At 41.2% G+C, this 20,423-nt stretch overlaps 1 protein-coding gene across 1 annotated transcript; it reads right to left on the reverse strand.

Annotated features, from left to right (window-relative positions):
* Positions 1–334: 334 nt before the first annotated feature.
* Positions 335–20,423, reverse strand: LOC139913536 (Y+L amino acid transporter 2). Its single transcript, XM_071901575.2, has 12 exons — positions 20,348–20,423; positions 14,511–14,919; positions 14,017–14,192; positions 12,916–13,058; positions 10,036–10,161; positions 8,787–8,931; positions 7,424–7,547; positions 5,295–5,398; positions 5,042–5,138; positions 4,756–4,905; positions 4,033–4,216; positions 335–3,694 (listed from the first exon to the last, which is right to left on the reverse strand). Exons 2-12 carry the CDS (start codon positions 14,661–14,663, stop codon positions 3,600–3,602), a joined length of 1,497 nt encoding a protein of 498 aa, XP_071757676.1. The 5' UTR covers positions 14,664–14,919; positions 20,348–20,423; the 3' UTR covers positions 335–3,599.

Below are 20,423 nucleotides of genomic sequence, written 5' to 3' on the forward strand. Positions count from 1 at the left end.
AGCCAGCCTTATGGAACATCAGAGGCAGGGGAATAAGTCTAATATCAGTCTGTTATCATAATGCATTAGAGTAGCCAACAAATGCTTCTGGCCTACAGCTCCAGTGCAACAAAAAACAGAAACTGCAGATAAATGAACTTTATAGAACATGCAAAACTCCATGATCAATGATAAATCAAACTGTAAGAGCCTGATGGGAGATTGAGAAGATTTCATTATGAGAGCATGACCTCTAGTGGCACCTAGCCGGCCACTGCAACCAGAAATTCAAGACACTTGTGTTCCCATTTTAGGTAGAGGACAGAGCATAAGACCAGTCAAAGTCATTTGGATGTTGACATTGCACATACCTGCCTTTATTCAAATAAAACACACTCAGCACACTCTTCCATTGGTCTGGGCAAACAGAAATCTCCTTGCACTGAAAATATCTATTGCCATTTGGTTTGTCCATGTCCAAAATATAATAAATAAAAACAGTGAACAATGCAAGCCACACATGATTGCTAGACTCCAATTCAACAAATACATAACATGACTTTTCAAAACACCCCAGAGAGACGACAACCCAACCAGAAAACATACGTTTGGTACAATGAACCACACCAGATATACTGTATACCACTGATGTTCTGTTTTTTAGGAATGACAAAACATAACAATAACAATGCTATAAGGAAATGGAATGAGGATGTTCCTTTTTGAAGAGGTTTTCCTTGGCAACAATACACTGACAAGACTAGAGTCTATTGAGGACATTTTGATCCCAGAGAAAGCAACAGACATATGAAGAACATCTGCTTCCTTTGCTGGTGTTGTGGGCATGTTAGCGCCAAAATCATCACAATGCTAAATATGGATATCGATCTATGGCTTGAATACATACAGCTGACAGTCAACTGACCCCAACTACGACATCTGGACAGTAAAGCCACTTCAAATGGAAAACAAATCTTAGCGTTCTGATGAGCCATTGAAAAACATTAGGCATATTCCAGCAACATGTGGTACAATATGATTGTGCTCATCTACTGTACTGTACACAAAAGCTGCACCACAATATCAAAAATAGGTCGGGTCTTGGGCGGACCACATTTACAGAAGGCACATATACAGTAAGAACCACAGTACATACATAGTTCATACACCATTTAAATTTGATTTGTTTTTGATCCGTCATCTCAAAGAGAGACCTATGACTCCATATATTTAGGCTGGATGGACAGTAAACGTTTCAATTGATCTGCAGTTGTAGTTAAACAACAGCTAAGATTTTCCCATTATGAAGCCAGTACACTATGACTGTAAAAACACGACACAGCTACACGACATTCTGTGACTAGAAAGATGGTCAAACTATCAGCTGGATTAAGACCTTGAGCTATGCATTGTGAATAAAAGTTGGTGATAATGTGTTTTTTTTAAATCTCTGGTAGAAAAAAATATACATAATAAATACATGTACAAAGCAGTGAGGTTGATCCTCTGAGCTTCGCGTCCATTTAGACCGCAGTTGGAGAAAAAAACCAAAAAAAAAACAAATACGATCCCACATGTACATCAGGCACATTTGCTATATAACCCATTAACAATCAGAGAAGCATACATTAATTCAAACATTTAAAAGCTTTTGGACGTTCATATCACTGTTTAACTATACTTCTACAATACAGATAATGGCTCTGACTAGTGTGGATGTGTTTGTAAATGGCTATGAAAGAGTAAGATAACATCGCAAATGGAAAAAAGACAATAACAGCATAAACAAAAGTACAATACACAATGCATCACAAGCTTTGGATGGCATCTTGAATGTCACTTGAGTTTTTATAGCTTGTCCCTGAATGGCAATTATGTTTTTTGACAAAGTGAATATTACAAAGCTACCACTAGGAGGTGCATAGAAATCAAATATGGCCCAGAAGCTGCAATCAAAGGTTTGGTTGACAGAGTGGAAATTGCACTGTAGAAGGATCAGGCATTCCTTAGGTGGAATGGAAGGTGGACACACATGGTAAAGGACTTAACATTAAGGATAATGTTCATAGTAGGATTACCCTAAAATAAAACCATACAGAAAGCCACATGACACAAGGCGGAACCCAAAGTCCATCAACAAGCTCAAGATTAACATTTCATACAAACAAACTGAATGAAACAACAGCACCTTTGAAAGTAATCTCTTCCCCCTACTTGTTAAACAAGATGTTCATTAGAAAAACCCCCCACACCTGTTTTTTTGGTCCTTTTTAGAGCTTTAGAAATTATCCTCTGCTTCTGCTTTCTGTGTTTCAGACTAGTTAGACTTTGTGTATCAAGCACACATCCTATGGATTGGGATCCTGACATTTTTAGGTGCACCATTACATTCCTGATCATAAGTTGACCTGTTTTTGTTACAACTCAAACTTCACTATGGTGCCAGTCGGTGAGGCAACTGTAACTAAAACACACAATCCGAACTGGCATCCAAAATGTAACTACAACTGACAAGAGATCAGCTGTCTGTTGAGGACGGTACCAGCACGAGATAGGAATAAAGCTTTCTGCAACCAAAGGCAGGATCATAACAGAACAGAAAAGGGAAGGTGATTCAAAATGAAAGATGAGCTTTGTTCAAACCTGTAGCTGTGTAGAGGTTTGATAACGAGTCCCTGACAACAGAACATTGTTTTGAACATTGTTTGGACTCACTGTCTGGCTGCCATGCCCACACAGCTGATTCTAACTCTATTACTTACAAAGCTCATAACTATGACACAATTATCAGTATATTTATCCATTGGCAAATTACTTGTTTAATTCAAATGCAAATCCCTCAAACCCATTATACATAGGCACTGTGAAGATGAGGATTGTGCCTTTCAGCATTTTGTTTGAAACAATCCAGCCCTTTTTGTTTGCACTACACATTCACCGGAGCTAGGACTACTAACAATGTCATGATGCAACTCATATCTGGCATATAAGGCAAGTGAAAACTGGATCAATTTAACATCACCTATAAATTTGTTTTAACCAGCTCCATTTTGTGTATAAGGTGCTGTGTGCATGATTTTGAACTGCTGGGGGCCAGAAAGACAAGCTGTGCTCCGGCATCTTTGCTGACTCAACTCTTTCTAGGCCAGGTTATTTTCCATGTCTTGCAGAGTTGTCCTATGGCATTTGTTCTGTGTGTGTGTGTGTGTGTGTGTGTGTGAGAGATGCAGCACAAGGGCATGTGTAGAGGGAGCTGCACAACCAGCACTGCATTGTGTACAAACATGTGAATGTGTACAGGTGAGAGTCCCACAGCACGTGGATGTGGACAGTCTCAGTACCGAGTTTATTTGTACAGTGCAACATGTTGGAGGTCTATTATATACAAATTTATAAATTCCTTCTGTTTGAGTAAAATCCTGCTCCATAAAGCTGATGTATGAAAGAGGTGAAGGAGAGTGCTGTGGAGATGGGTGTGTTTCGCTCTTCTCTCCTCCTTTCTTCCTGCTATTAATCCTTACTAGTCCAAAGTCTGTATCTCCCAACCTCCTCCATCTCTCCACTTTTCCTCCCATGCCAACATCCATACAGTACTTCACCCCAAGCGCTTTGTTCCTCCATCATTCAATCTTTCCGGGGTCTACGTTGTCCAGGTCAATATCAGGCGAGGCCACACAGCACATGCACAATTTCTGCGTGTTCAGAGAGATCAGATCTGCAATGACAGGAAAACAGAAACAAGAAAAATGAACGGCTGAGCTCAAGGCAACTTCTTGGAAACAGGAGAAAATACTGTAAACTGATATTTTGAACAGATATAATTCCAGACAAATCAGCCCAAGGCATTACTGGTTAGAAAACTTTAGCATTAGGTTAATAGTATTAGGAGGGGTTATTCCCCAAGTACACTATAGAACCCTACACATGTGCACTGTATTTGAACTTTGAAGCACTAATCTCAATATCTCTTTAGCTCTTAACAGCACAAAGAAATAGATTTTTTACATGTGCTTGTGGCAACTTGTCTAGGCAGCGTCAGTTCAGGCCTCTTACCGAGCATCTTGGCGAGGCAGGCTGGTCTGGAGCTGGGCGGCAGGTGGATGCATATGTAGTAGACGGGCGCCCCGGACAGCGCCACGCCGATACCCACCAGAGAGTTGACGGTGTCGCTGTAGAGGGGCACCACCACTAGGAACAGGCTGCACAGGCAGTAGACCACTGGGAAGAATAACGATAACTGGGGGGGTTGGGGGGGGGGGGGGGAAGGAAAGGCAGAGGGAGATGATGAAAATATGAAGAAAGGGAAGAGAAAAGGTGGAAGAAGTGTGAGGGCAGGGAAGATGACAGAGAAAGAAAACAAGAAAAAGTATAGTATAGTTTATTTTAAAAAAAACAGACATGGGACATGAATATTCAGAAAGTAATGAGGTGTGATTGAGAAAACAAACAAATTTTCAGTTGTGTGTAACCCATAAACCCCACCAGACTCTTCATATCTTATCAGTTTCTCTCCAGCCTTGTTATATTACCACATCGCTCTGACAGTTCAATTGTGGGTCAGCTTGCCCTTAAATTACTTACCTTATTACGCAGTAAAACATTATGTCTTACTCGACCTAAGACTGACATAACGTGATGGTTATTTCTCCTTACTAATGGCATTGCTGGAGGGGTCAGGCCTGTATGGATGGTGCGACTGATGGATTACTAAATGTAATCTAAAGTCCTAAATGCTTAAAGGTGCATGTCAACACTCATGCTAGATTATTTTGCTACCTTGACAGGTCGGTGCAGGTCAGGAGCCTTGATGCGCAGGTAGATCTGGCTGGCGATGGACAGGCCGATGAACAACCAGTAGTTGAAACTGAAGTAGTTGATGAGCTGGAAAACGTCACGCACGCACAGGTAGATCAGAGACATGGTGCCCTGGGAAGGAAAGAGCAGACACACACAGTTAAGATTGGCAACAAACACGTTTGAGGAACACAGGCGTCGAGGGGCGACCAAAATGAACAAACACACAGGGCGGAATCCAACACCCACTGCAATATGTGATACTAACATTGAAAAGCAGGGCAGGGATGGGGGTGTAGCGCTGAATGTGGATCATACACAGGACATTGGGTAGGTGGCCTTCTCTGGAACCAACAAAGAACAACCTAGGGGAGAAAAACAACGGCGGGATGGTGAGAAAAGTCATTCATTCAAAACTTTATGGGTATAAATGGGGTTTTGTAGAACAGCCTGGTGGATCTGCAACAGAGAAAACTGAAATGGATCATAGCCTAGCTTCAGGTTTGTGTGTGTTTACTGACCTGGAGGCAGCGATGATGGAGGAGTTGAGGCCTCCGTAGCAGGAGATGGCCACAGACAGCGGGATCAGCCAGCGAGCCCAGCCCAGCACCTCATCTGCAAACGTCTGAGGAAACATTCAGGAGAAGAGAGGCTCACCACTCATATTCATTTTTGGACGAGATCAGCGGTCCTCCACATCCTCCCCCTATGTTGTCCCAACTACAAAGTGACTGTTTTGGCTACTGCACCTGCCAACACTCTCCTTCCTTTTTCAACTCTTTCTCCTGCTGTGCACCTGTGATTTAACTTCTCTCATTAATCTCACTATTTGAGAATAATTCATGTTTATAGTTATAGCCTACGAGCTATGCTTCACTGATGGCATTGCCTGTTCTAGCTGAAGGCATGATATGGAATAACAAAATGCATAAATAAGGTCAGTCCACCCACAAAAAGGACATAATCGTGCTATAGGCAGCACAGTGGGCTACTATAAATCATAGTGGTGTGTGTGTGTGTGTGTGTGTGTGTGTGTGTGTGTGTGAGAGAGAGAGCGTGTAAGTGTGTGTATGCAACAGAGTGTGCTTCTTGTTATGGAAAATCTCCCTTATTTTCAGCATTGAATGTCAGCAGGTATAGCTTTGCAGCAAAGAGGATTGGGAACATGTTGTGCTGCTGCACCATATCAGGGGCTCCGGGCCCCTGGCTGAATAAAACGTAAGGGAAACCATGAAGTAGAAATTATATGAAAGATATTAACAAAAAATCTAATTGTGATTATTTGACAAAATACTGCAATTGCGATTTAAACTGTGATTCATGTGATCATAAGTTTTTCTTGTCATACATTTTTTAGAACTTTAAAATTGTTTGAAGAAAAGTGATTTTGTTAAAAATAAAAATAGATGTCAGTGTGCAGGATTTACTGAGTTTGAGTATGATGAAAGGTTTTGATTCATGGACCAGACATTACCTGGAGCTCTAAATTATCTTGTTTAGAAATCCAGTTTGGACACTCCTCTCCCTTTAGCAATGCTCTGCCTTAATCACAGCCTCTGCGATTTGGAAATTGCAGATGTACATAGTGATTTTTTTTCCGATTAATTGTTCAGCTCTAGTAGAAAGTGGATTTTGTTACTTAGAATGCAGTATAACAAGATGTCACACTGATGCCAAATGACATTCTTGAAATATCTCAGTCTTGGAAATAAACACCAATAATTGCTGCGTCTTGTCCTAATTTGAAGGAAGAGCCAGCTGTTGACAGTTGGAGCTTCAGTAAACCGCCAGGCTGAATCCTCTTCTAATAAACGACGGCCTATCAAATACCATTGTCAACAAGCCTGAGCACAACCCTCCCTCCTAGCATGCCCTAATTACATCACCAACTTCCCAGTGTTCCTGGGCAGGACGCTAACCTCTTTAGCTAACCGAGGTTCCTGTCATCATCCTGACTCCTACCGTCACAGGGAACCACAAGGGAGTGCTACACCGTAGACACTGGTGCCAGAGGCCGCCAGCCAGACTGGAGAGATGACAGCAGAACACAGGAAGGGGAGATCAAAAGACGCCGCTCTATGAGGCTGAGCAGATGCTGTCAATTTGGATTGGTCTTGTGATGTACTAATAAGGTTTATGGCTGGACATTAGTATGTGTGTTTGGGTCGGCTCCTGCTTTCCCTAGCGTACAAGTGAGTGTATTAGGGATGGGACGATATGCTTTTCTCACGATATGATATGGGCTTCGCGATTCGCTACAACCACAATACGATGTAATAAATAAAAGTTCAATGACAACAAAGTCTGACCGTGCAGAATTATGTTTATTTCTGAAACACAAATATTTCTAGCAATGGCATTGGCTTGCTAGAATGTAAACAACAATTTAAAAATGTCATTACAAAGTGCATATAACAGAATTTGGATGGAGAGCTTGTGAGATTGTGATGGGCAAGCCGTCTCATTTGTGATTACTGCAGCAGAATAAAATGGAGCTAATATCGTGATTCATTTTTCTGAACCCACAATATGAATTGTCATATTTTTGAACTGCGATATACTGAATTTCGATATATCGTCACATCCCTAGTGTGTATGTGTGAGAAGTGCTTTTAGTTTGGAAAAGCGTGCTGCTGAAGCCCACACTCACCACGGCGACGGCTTCACTGCTGATCACGGTGTCTGCATCCATGACGACGTAGTAAGCTACGTTGGTCAGGATGTAGATCACTGTGACGATGGGCATGGAAATGGCGATGGACAACGGCAGATTCCTACAATGGAAAGTGAAATAAAGTGGTTTTCAGTGATCCAAGTCTCACATTATCAACCATCCTGCACGTCTCCTGTTGGAAGAATAGTAAGGCTGTGGAGAAAACAAATATCACAGGTTCTCCTTGTTTATCAGTTTTTATTTTCTGACCACCAAAATGAAAATGCTTAAAAAAGGAAAATTCCACCTTCAGATGCTCTTACACAATCACTGACAAATTTACCTTTTTCTCATATGCACTTTCTCTCAACCTGCCTCGTCTACTTCAGTTAGTGATTTCATACATTTAACAGATTGACTTTCAACAAGCCCCAGAGAACGGGCCTGGACTTGTTGTGCTCAGCTGGGTTTTACATGCAGGTAGAGAGTGAAAACGATAGTGATGGTGACAGCAACAGTAAAAACAAGAGGCCTATTGAGGCTACTGTGGGTGGAGAATTAGGTATGTCTTCCTCTTCCATGATGGATTTCTCGCTGTGTGATTGTTGGTGTCAAAATTGTGAGTCTAAAAAAGCCATTACTATTTGATTCTGAAGGACTGACACCAAAACCTGCATTTACTGTTGACGTTTTACATTGTTTGTCCTGTCTGTTATTTGCGTAAAAAAGAAAAATACATCACCAAACAACAAGAATACAGTATCCTTCTCATAAGTCAACAAGAGCCTGTACAAGACATTTTTGTCTCAAAGGAACATAATCTTTGCATATATTACATGCAGTTTCATCTGAAACCCGTCTGCAACACATTTCAATGAGACCTCAGTGAGGCTAAAACCGGTTTCATCCCATCCTGTCAAAGGTTACATTTCAGCTGGGGCTGCTGATTCTGAAGGACTGACACCAGAACCTGCATTTACTGTTACATTTTACATTGTTTCTCCTGTCTGTTATTTGCGTAAATAAGAAAAATACATGACCAAACAACAAAATGAACCCACAAAGGCAAGATACATCACCAATAGCCATTTTAAACAGTATTAAAGTGTTTTAGGGTGGATTTTCCTTTTAAACACACCATCTAATCTTTTCCCTGTGTTCATCAATTGATCAAATTCCAATAGTGCTTTTCCTTACTTTAGAATACCAACCAAATGGCACTGGTAAAAAACAGAATGAAATCCTAAATATCAAGTTATTCCTTAAATATCAAGTTATTCCTCAAAGATGCCTTGTGTAATTAAGTCAAGCATGACATCAAGCCTATTGTGAAAACTTTCTGAAGTGTCAGGCTTTGTACCTCTCTGGGTTCTTGATCTCCTCAGTGATGAAGTTGAGCGTGTCCCAGCCGGAGTAGGAATAGAGGGCAGAGTAGAGGGCCAGGGCCATGTCGCCGGGGTTCAACTTGGAGTCTTTGAATGAGTTCTCAAAGTTCTGGTTGTGACCTACACACACACACACACACACACACACACACACACACATATTTATATATACATTTTAAAAAAAAGGAACCATTTACAACTTTTCAGAAAGAAGAAAGCAGAAGAGTTACAGAAGAGAACAAGGGTGGATAAGAGACCAGAGTTGGTATGAGAACCCAAGCAGACAAATTCTACAATGTAGAATCAAGTTTTTTTTATTTAGAAAATTAGCCTAGTTCAAAAATAATTCCACATGTAGTAATCCTTCCAAAATAACAGATGTTCAGTTTACTCACAGACTTTAGGCTACTGTAGTTATATTTAATTTGTTTTATTTTATTAGCTTCCCATTTTATTAATAAGTCAGTCAGTCAGTCAGTCAATCAGTCCGTCTGTCAGTCGGTTATCCACCACAGGGTTTCTAGAGCACAACTGGGCTTTGTAGTCCTACTTGCAGCGTTAAACAAACAAATCCCCAGCATCCAAATCAATTTGAAGGACAGCAGTCATCTTTTTATTTAACTGCACAGCAAGGGAATAAACTAACTCAGACTAAACTGCGGATATACAGTACAGTGTTTTTTTGATCAGATCAGAGGATGCAACACAGTCTGCTCCTCACCCAACTGTGGCTGTTGTGAAGGAACAGAGGATGGGCAGCAGGAGCCGCTGTGAGGTGAAGTGAGGTGAAGGTGTGAATGTGTGTGTAATAGGCTAGTTTGATTTTATGGAGGGTAAGTTTAGTGCGACTTGAGCAAAATCTAGGTCGCTGGTTGGTTGGCTGGTGAAACAACCTGCACACCCACACATGCACAGACCCACAAAACAACCCACACTCTTAAAGTGGAACAATCTCCCACACAACAGAACAGAAGTAACCAGCTTCTCGCATGTATTGAAGATACCTCAAATAGTTTATTTTACACTTTCGAAAAGCTCCGGACCTGGACTAGTAAGACTAAATGTTTGTCTTGAGCGAGCTAAAAAATACTTGCCACTGAGTGGGCCCCGAACAAACAGAAAGAGATTTCATCATGTGGGGACAAAAAAAAAAAAAAAAAAAAAAAATTCTAATTCAAATTTCTGAAATGGCTTAAAGAAGGGTGGAAGATGAGGTGCTCCTACCTTGTCCCAGCTTAACCAGGCCGGCGACGATGATGACGATGAGAGCCAGGACCTTGGCTACGGTGGAGGCGACCTGGAGAATGGCGCCCCATTTCACTTTCATACAGTTTACACAGGTCAACAGACCTGATGGAGAGGGGAGAAAAGAAAGTGGTGAACCAATATGAAAGAGAGAGGGAATGATGGAGACAAGCGGGGAGGAGTGGATAAGCAGGTATTAAATTACAGCACTAAATATAGACATTTCACTTGAAATACTTTGCTATTCCAACTAGACTGGGTGAGCTGGTCCATCTGTTAAATAGGCGGTAAGCTAAGGCCAACTGTCTGCTGAGGGGCTTCAGATAAACAAACCTGTAAGCACAACACAGACTGACAGAGGCAAGACACAAGCAAGGCTTCAGACCAGTGGCTGGAATTGTTGCAGCAGGACTCGTTTTATTAGTGCATTTGTTTTACATAATTTTACATAATTAACTAATTAAAACAGAAAAAAAAAAATACAGATCGTGAAGATGAGAGTGAAGATGACAAACAAATATAAAAAACAGGAACAAAACTGAATTTTATTTATTTATTTTTTTAACTGTATGGAAAGGTGTGTGCGTGTCAGAGAGAGGTTAGAGACAGAAAACTTTCAGCACTCTGGTTCCTCAGAAAGCTTCCACATTTTAGTCTGCATTTGAAATTGTTGAGAGATGTGACATTTACTGGAAATGTGAGAGTAACTATTCCTGGGCAAAGATCTTCTGATTGGGAACTAACAGCGAGTGGTCTGGAACGGCAGAGGCAGAATGGATGGTAGAGGTTTGAGTGAGAGTGTGTGATGGCACAGGTACGCACTTGTAAACTTAACTGAAAGTCAGTTTTGCACTGTGGCACATTGAAAGTCTGCATGTGAGGGGAGCAAACAAGCAAACTCACTGATTCATTCTGGTTGGCTCTGAGCCCTTGGTCATTACCAAAAGTATTTCCACCTGCATGACAACATAGCTCGGATCTGACGAGCAAGCAAGCAGGGCGCCCTTGGCCTGTTGGCAATGTTATTGAATTTGAAGCCCTGTTCAGTCATATAGTAATTCCCTCTCCTCTGATCGGTTTGCACCAACAAGCTCTGGATCTTCTCTCGACAAACCCACCAAGCCTCAGTTTACTTAAATAGCTATACCTTGTGGTGTTTACACTGATAGAGTTTAAGGTTTGTAGTTTACTATGTGGTACTTTTTATTGGCACCTTTTATTCATTTATTTATTTATATGACTCTTTGCTTTTAAGTAATTTGGGTTTTTAACCCTGTGCATGCTGCATTACCTTCTTTTATTGTGTATTGTCTCTAATCTATAGTTATATGTTAATACAGATTGTGTGAGCTACTGGACACCTGAATTTCCCCAAGGGGATGAATAAAGTATCTATCTATCTATCTATCTATCTATCTATCTATCTATCTATTTACTAAGCAAAGTAGACTTAATAGGCAAGTAAAGAGTAAAGGGACAGTCAAAGTCATACATTCAAGGCACAAAACAAGTAGGCCTATGTCTACTTATAAATGCACTGTACTACATGGGTTTTGCTAATTGTTATGAGCAAGGTCAGTAATGCTATCTAACAAAATGCAGCATGCATAAAATCACCAGTACCATTACCACTGCTTCCGCTTGCGATAAATACACAGACCGTTTGACTCAAGCAATAAAAACCATGCTCTCCATTCCATGACTCTCCACATATATACATATATATATATGGCTTGTCAACATTGCCTTTCCCTTGCAGCTAACCTCTCAGCCCTCCTACCTCCTTCCTCAAATGTTCAACAGTCAGACAAGTGTAAACATTGATTTAACAGGTGTTTCACAGGAGGGTGAACGCAAATTCACAACTGCTTGGAGAAAACCTCCTCTTCCATAAAGCTGTCACCGTAAACACAGCGACAAAAGCGCAGATTGCAAGACAAAAAGCAATTCAGCAGCCCATACCACAGTGACAATGTAACACTAGAATAACTCTGAATTAATGCTGAACCATTTTATTTAAACCTGTGGCTTTCATGACACCAGCCAGCCAGCATTAGGTATACTGTTACAAGAATACAGTATCCTTCTCATAAGTCAACAAGAGGCTGTACAAGACATTTTTGTCTCAAAGGAACATAATCTTTGCATATATTACATGCAGTTTCATCTGAAACCCATCTGCAACACATTTCAATGAGACCGCAGCAAGGCTAAAACCAGTCTCATCCCATCCTGTCAAAGGTTACATTTACATTTAGGTACACATTACCAAACTGAAAATGTTGCAATCTGCTGCTGCTGTATGTGTTGCTTTTCACCAATGACACCAATTACATGGCAACTTTAGTCCCCGAGCAGCAAGTTCATCTAAAGATGAACGAGTCTGAGTAAAATTACATAACTTTCCTCTTTTTGTACAGAGGTGACTTGAAATTTGGTAAGGGATTTGATTATGCCCCAGCTCACATAAACCCCTTGGCAATAATGGATATGATTCAGGATATGAGATACAAAGCCAGAAATAATACAAAGGCCTTTCAAACACATGCAATTATGGAAAATGGATAGTGGTGGAAATTACAGCTAATGCTAGTAGAAAGAGCAAAAGGAGCTTGTTCTGAATTCTACAGTGACTCGCTGCTGAGACTTTGGTGGAGCTGATCAAAAAGGGCAACCTTTGGTTGTGATTTGAAAAAGAAAAAAAGAAAATTGCATTAAAAACTTAGTTCTATTACAATTAGCTGGTCAATTGCAACCCCACCCATTTGTCCACCCTTGTCCTTTTCACCACTAATGTAAAAACACAGACATCAGGTAAAGCAGAGCACAGTAGTGTGTTCAATAGAGGGAGAAGCTTACATATGATGGCGGCAGCGATGAGGCGGACGGCGTCATAGGGGGCAGTGCAGGTGGGGTAGAAGGGCTGGACCAGGTAGCTGGAGAAGGTCAGAGCTATCACCGCCTGACAGGCCGGCTCCACAATCATCAACGATGTCCACAGTCTACAATGGAATGGATCAGTAATCACTGACATGTATGCACCTAATTTCTCCTCTCTCCACACACCATACATTAACAGTTATGGGGAGGCACCCTTCTTTTGTTTCTCATGACTGAGATTTCTTAAGACAATGTGAATATTCTACTAATCCCTCTGCTCAAAGAGCTACAAGAAGCAGTAAATTACATTAAATGAAGGAATTTTGTCTTTATTGGACAAAGTAGAGGGAGTCAGGAAAGACTGGGAGAGAGTGGGGAATGACATGTGACATCCAGAACGTTGCAGTTACATGGTATGAAGCCAATGAAGCCACCAGGATGCCTATTACTACTGCTTGTGTTTACAATAACTATACAGTCCATTTAAAAAACGCAAAATAAACATTTTATTAAACTAGGCAAGGAATCAATAAACAAGTTTTGCATTATATGTGTTCCCCATTCAAGAATATGGGTGTTTTATGGCGCCTCAAAGACACATGCCATAGTAAACAAAAGGCATTTGAGCTGCCTGATGTCCCACCATAATCACCATGATACATTAAATATAACCAGTTATGGTAACAAGGTCAGTAATTAAGCTAATTATTAATGCAATAATTAGCAAATATTTCTAGGTCAACATACTTGTCTTCACAAAACACAAGGGTGGTGTTAATATCAACTCTGTATCTTAAAGCATTAAGAAGTTAAAGCAGTTTCAAGAAAAACAGTTTTTCCTCATTAATATGCAAATTAATACAGCAAGTTGCTCCAAAGTCTAATGACATCATCTACTCTATAGGGGGAACTTGTGGTGTGAGTATGTCGTTTCTGTCATTGTTCTTGAGTTATTGTGTTCACAAGAATGTGTCTCCACAGTCAGACAGACAAACAGACGGCACCATGACAACATAATGTCCAGCATGCCATGTATCATGGTGGCATGACACAAAAAAGTAAAACAGCTACAGTACATACCGAATAAAAGCCAAGAAGCCTCCGAAGGACTCCAGGATGTAGGCGTAGGAGGCTCCAGACTTGCGGATGGTGGTTCCCAGCTCAGCGTAGCACAACGCCCCAAACACAGAGAACACCCCTCCGATGGCCCAAACCACCAGGGACAGACCGAACGAGCCGGTGTAGAAAAGAACCCCCTGCAGAGAGAAGGAGGTGGGAGAGGGGAAAATATAACAGACACGAAGCAAAAACATGCCAAAGACTATGATGATAGCTAGAAGCATCAGTTAGGCTACAATTACTTCAGACTTAGAAGTAGAATCACTTATTAAACAATCAACTACTTATTTAAAATGTAATAATTCTTGAAAGTTACATTTCAGTATTATTAGTATTTCAATCAAAAGTAAGTGAGGATGGGGAACCATTTCCAACCTGAAAAGATAGTGGCCTAGAAAATGGCCTAAACATTGGGACACATATAGTATTCAGCCAAACAGAACAGGCCCTCCTACCTTGGGTGAGACGAAGATACCGGAGCCGATCATGTTGCCCACGATGAGGCAGACGCCGTGGAGGAGGGAGATCTCCTGCTTCAGACGCACGCCGCTGTCCTGGGACGCCTGCGGCGTGCCTGGGACGTGGGACGACTCGACTGCAGCAACCATACTGGTAGTTTTATGGCCTTAAGCCTCAACCCAGAATAGGTAACAGGGAACCGGATAATAGGATAGATTGATTTCTGGCAGCACCAGAAATTGAGGGATTGGGTTAAAGAATTGAAAGATGAAATCTGGACAAAATGAAAAAAAAAAAGGGGAGTAGACAAAGCAAAATGGAAAAGGAGATGGAAGAGTGGCTAAGGCTATGCTGTCTCAAACAACAGTCATGGTTGTGTGATGAGTGGTCCTCCACTGGGATAATCTGTAAGGAAAACAAGCAACAGTCAGTGTGGGACAAGCCTGCAACAGCAACTTCAGTTTCACATAGCCTAAATTGTAGGTAATATACAAACCAGCCCGACTGAAAAGTCAACTGTTGCACTGGATTAACTGCTGATGTGTGTGAGAAGATCACAGTCACTTTGAAGTTTCAAGTGTCCCATGAGGTCAATAGATGAAAAGATTATTAGGCTATGATAATCTTAATTATCTATTGAGAGGTTAGTAGAATATTAAGGTGCATGGAGCCCAAACCAAGTCACTGTGACAAGTGCTTAATGTCTGTCTTACACTAAAATAATAAATGAAATCCTAACTATTTTAGAGGCGGTGGTTGCCTAAACACTTTACAATAATAATTGATGGATTAAACATTTTAAGAATTGTTAATAATCATTTAATGATTATGAATGATAATTAATTTCCTATACATTCACAAATTAATAGTAAATAATTTAGAGTACATTATTCATGCCTGGGGACTTTCTTTGATGTTGCCTACAACAACAGTGTCACTATTGATGTTGTTGTGATCGGAGCATTTTCTTTATGAATCACCAAAATGTCAACAGGTGTGAACATGGAAATTAGGTCATTGCAGCAACAGAAAATGATTGGGTTAAGCAGGGGAAAAGATAAGCACACAACTAGAACATAAAAATAAAATAATAAAACAATACAAACAATTAAGTAGACTAAATAATTGTGGGTTATGTAAACATGCTGTAGACTGTAAAAGTGAGAATTATGGGAAAGAATTGGATTACTAACATGTGTGTTCTTTTCTGAAGGACCAGCTATTAAAATGAATTGAGCAATACAAAAACATTATCACAGTGAAAGTAACACTGTTGCTGCTACCAAGACTAGAGAGGACTACTGGAGGAAAATTGCACATATAAATGCCTGAGTAAATAAGCTTATCACTGCCGCGTCATCAAAGCACAGCGGTCATACTTTTCATTGATACAATATTGTGTCGTCACACTGAGGCTGTGAGAGGATCTTCTATTCTATTCTATTCGGCCTCATGTTGCCCAGGGCTGCAGTGATGGAATATGAGTGCAATCTATTGCACAAATCACTCTCAGGAATCCTGTGAAATAATTTCAGTGCACTTCATATGCAACAGTAAATTTAATTCATTATTGATAACTGTAGTGAAATAATGTAAGCTGCCTGCTATTTGATAGAAGCTCTCTGTTATAGCCAGCGTGGGAAAATGGCCTGGAAATGCTACAAACATTTAGCCTATTGTATCTCTGATCTAATAAATCATCAGGGAAAGAAAACAGGTTCGTTCCTTCCTCCTATCTGTGCAAGTCCACGGGATCCTCTAGGAGTGATGATGCCATTTTTTCCAGAGAAATGATTGGTGAGGAGGTGGGCTTTTTACAAGTTTGGCTCTGATAGCCTGAACGTAGCCTGCTGAGCAGGTTAGGTGAACAGCCTAAGTTACCATGGTGACCACCACCATGAGACAAAACAGGGTTAGCTCGCCAACCCACTAATAATGTTTTGTGAAACATGTCCCAGGTAAATTCCTGGTGTTTAGCAACTTTATCACACCGCCTATCCTTGTTTGAGTGATAGATCTGGCAACCAATAATTAACGTTCATTCCAATTAGAGCACTAGGCTTGGTAAAATATACTACTCATATATATATACACCCACATACTCCTCCCATCCCCCCCCATGCTCTTCCCATGTTTGAATCACAAACATGGAAACAGTGAAACTGCCATGAACCTGGACTACACTCCCAGGTGTTTTAAAGGGAAAATAAAACACCTGGGGCTTGACTAAGACAAATGGCTCTAAGATTATTTTGGCATGTAATCGCTGAGACACCCACCCACCCACATTTGCTTAACAATGGAGGATGGCAAGCAAGTGACCGGCATCACAACACATTTCACCTCATTCTCAAGCAAAAATGCAAGTGACAAAAGAGTATTACTTTCACAGTATTACGCATTGTGATACATTTAACTCTTCACTAGATGTATCGGTTGGATCTCTACTCTAATTAGCTCTAATAGTGTCAGATTGTACAGCCAATACTGGCTACTATAACAAGGGCATGGGAGGGGTGAGGGCTGTGCCAGACAATTCTTACTGTCAACAGTCAGTCATCACTCCTAGAGGATCCCGTGGACTTGCACAGATAGGAGGAAGGAACGAACCTGTTTTCTTTCCCTGATGATTTATTAGATCAGAGATACAATAGGCTAAATGTTTGTAGCATTTCCAGGCCATTTTCCCACGCTGGCTATAACAGAGAGCTTCTATCAAATAGCAGGCAGCTTACATTATTTCACTACAGTTATCAATAATGAATTAAATTTACTGTTGCATATGAAGTGCACTGAAATTATTTCACAGGATTCCTGAGAGTGATTTGTGCAATAGATTGCACTCATATTCCATCACTGCAGCCCTGGGGCAGTGGTGGCCTAAAGGTTAGAGAAGCGAGCTTGTGACCGGAAGGTCGTCGATTCAATCCCCCGGACCGGCAGGATAAATCTGGGTGGGGAAAGTGAAAAAAGCAGCGCTTGCCCCTCCCTCATTACCACCACTGAGGTGCCCTTGAGCAAGGCCCTTAACCCCAACTGCTCCAGTGGAGCTGCTCAGTGGCCAGCAGATCAGACTGTGGTTGTACTGGTCAGCTTCCAGGTGTGAATGTGATCAGGGCGTTCCTGAAAAAGAGAGCATTGCTCTCAGTGAAACTCCCCTGAATAAATAAAGGTGAAAAAAAACAAAAACAGAGGTCACAGATTACTTAATGCCCCTTTACAGCAAAGTGTCAATTGCAAAATGTCCATCTCTGGTAAACAGTTTCAAGAGATGGGACTGTACACGTACACACCCCCTCCAACCCCCTCTATGCCTCACGGTTGAAACAAAGAAACATCGGCGTGGAAGGTCTGTATTCCTTGAGAACTAACTCACTGCAGGTTTCTCCATGGTGAAACAAAGAGAAAACAAAGTGAACTTCGTTTCAGTCTTCAAATAACTCTATGGGAGCGACAATTGGAGGATTTCCCATGGCTGAGTTGGTCATGCGCCTTGGTCCAACTTCAAAGGGGCTGGGGGCATTTAGCACCGTATGCTGTCCAACTACTTACTGAAGTGCTGGATGGTGAGGATTTTAACAGCTGAACTGGTATTTAATGATGAAGGGAAGGTTTGGAGTTTGAATGGGAAGTTGGTGATGGATCTTGGGGAAACCATTACCAGATACACTCAGTGAGGTGAGATGTCCTCATGCTAGCTTACCTCTCACTGGAGGTGCCATAGCTCTAGGCTGCACAACTCTCAAAGACTCATGTTAATATGCACAAGCACAATAGTAGGAATGGACTAATTTAAGTTAAAACAAACAAGTTGACTGCTTTCTTCAGCATCATCTCAATTTTACAGCTGTTTTCCCCACAGAGAGTATTTGGTAAATACTCCACCACATTGCTCCACTTTCACATGCAATTACAAAGTTAGTGCTCTTTGTATAAAATTCCCCAGTGTCTTGCCACCAAAACCATGCTCAAAGAGGCGGATCCCTTTGTACCTTGTGCTAGTGAGTCACACACAACCCTGCTAGCCTGAGACTGAATCCCACCAGAACTCTTCTTTGTCTCCCCCGAACTGTACTTATCATTCAGCTTTGCTATTGAAAAACTATTCAGAGAAACCCCCCCAGTGAGGAGAAAAGGCAAAGCAGGTGGTGAAACTTCACCTGTCAGAGTCCCAACTCCACCTGAACACTATAAAGCTGTAAATATTTCTGTCACAAACTGACTGTTCAAATTAAAAGATGTTACCATGTACACAAGAGGATCTTTGGGAACTCCTCAAAGGTCATGAAGACTGAAAGGGTATGCCTGAGTGTAGGTGTAGTGTAACCAATCACCCAAGTCAAAATGCTGTGTATAAGAGAAGAATAATCACATAAAAAGTCTGACAAAAGTGTTTGGTGTAGAACAGCCAACCTTGTATGGGAGAATGAGCATGTCTTTCAGTTACTTTGCCCATCACTGGAATCAGGTAATCATAATGGCTCTGGAAAGGGACAAGTGCCAGTTTGTCCCATCACTAGGCCAATTAAATTAGACTTGCATCTGGTCCGCATGTTTCTGCCAATAAGGCTGCTGCGCTTTCCATTATGTGCCCCTGGTTTCTGGCACAAAGGATATCTGACTAGATTAAATTATTCTACTCTAGACCAGTGATTCTCAACCTTTTTCATATCAAGGACCCCTAATTTAGTACCCATTAGGGCCACAGACCCACATTTGACAACATTTTGTCTCTCGGGCCCAAATCTGAGAATATATCTATTGTTAGATATGATTTTGTCCAGAATTCCATGACTGTCTGTATTGTAGGTAGAGAGATAACAGTTAAACTATGATCAAAAATGTCATTCTTCTACATTCTGTTGTCTGTCTGTTGTGGTAACTTCTTGTAAATTAACCCCTCTGGAACCCCCTCAAGGACCCCTGGTGGTCCCCGGACCCCACGTTGAGAACCACTGCTCTAGACAACCATAGCGCTACAGTAGCTATGTTTATTTAGCCCCATGCTCAAGAAGAAAACTACTGGACGTGTTTATTAGGTTAAACATCAGTACACTAAGTTACTATTAAAACTAACGAATACCCGCCTCCCCATACACACGCGCGCGCGCACACACACACACACACACACACGTATCGGGGCTGAGAAAAAAGGCGCTTCTCTCATTTCTAGTTTGTGACTTTCAAACTCAAGTGTACTTTCTGACGTGTAAAAACTGTCAGAGCGCAAAGAGGATGAGACGTGAAACGTGGAGTCTGTAGCTAACGTTACTTGTGCTAGTGGCAAGCGTGCGACTGAAATCTTAGACTTGGCAATAAATTTGGTGACTGTAACTATACGACTCTAGTCAAACAAACCACTCGCTACAGTTATCGCATTTTACACCAAAACCGTCGCCTGCTGTTGCTGATTAGCGCCAGATGTGCTGCTTGATAACGAAGTTAGCATTAGCGTTAGATACCCACTAACTCCAAAAAAGCACAATGTGGGATCAATTAAACCGTCGGTTCCAGTAAACTAACGTTAACATACTAACTTAACATTGTTTTACACTACTTATTGATTACCATCTGAAGCTCTGTGCGCTAGCTTTCCGTTGTAACCTTTAGCTAATAACGTTAGCGTTAGCTGAGTTTTAACATAAGGATATAACATACATGATGCTGATGATGCTATATGTGGCTGAGCTCGCAGACAAGCTAATGGTTAGCTCGAGACGAAAGGAATCGCAAAAGTGCCTATTAATTGTTCCCAGCAGTATTTAAAGACTGGTAACAAGGTAGTCCCCCGCCAGTGTGTATCTATGAAAAGACAAAACAGAAAAGACACTACCTGCAATGTCTCTTCCTTCTTTCGGTGGAGCAAGCAGTGACACACGTGTGGTTTTTGATCAATGACCAACTCCGGC

The sequence above is a fragment of the Centroberyx gerrardi genome, chromosome 19 (assembly GCF_048128805.1).
Source record: "Centroberyx gerrardi isolate f3 chromosome 19, fCenGer3.hap1.cur.20231027, whole genome shotgun sequence".
In the NCBI taxonomy this organism is placed as follows: Eukaryota; Metazoa; Chordata; class Actinopteri; order Beryciformes; family Berycidae; genus Centroberyx; species Centroberyx gerrardi.

What these genes read in the sequence shown, in the direction of transcription:
- LOC139913536 (XM_071901575.2), bottom strand. Translation starts at nt 14,663, where the DNA reads ATGGTTGCTGCAGTCGAGTCGTCCCACGTCCCAGGCACGCCGCAGGCG. An exon ending in GGCTTCTTGGCTTTTATTCG is followed by an intron (nt 13,059 to 14,016) that starts GTATGTACTGTA and finishes ATTCCATTGTAG; the next exon opens with ACTGTGGACATCGTTGATGA. An exon ending in CTGCCTCGCCAAGATGCTCG is followed by an intron (nt 3,695 to 4,032) that starts GTAAGAGGCCTG and finishes CTGTCATTGCAG; the next exon opens with ATCTGATCTCTCTGAACACG.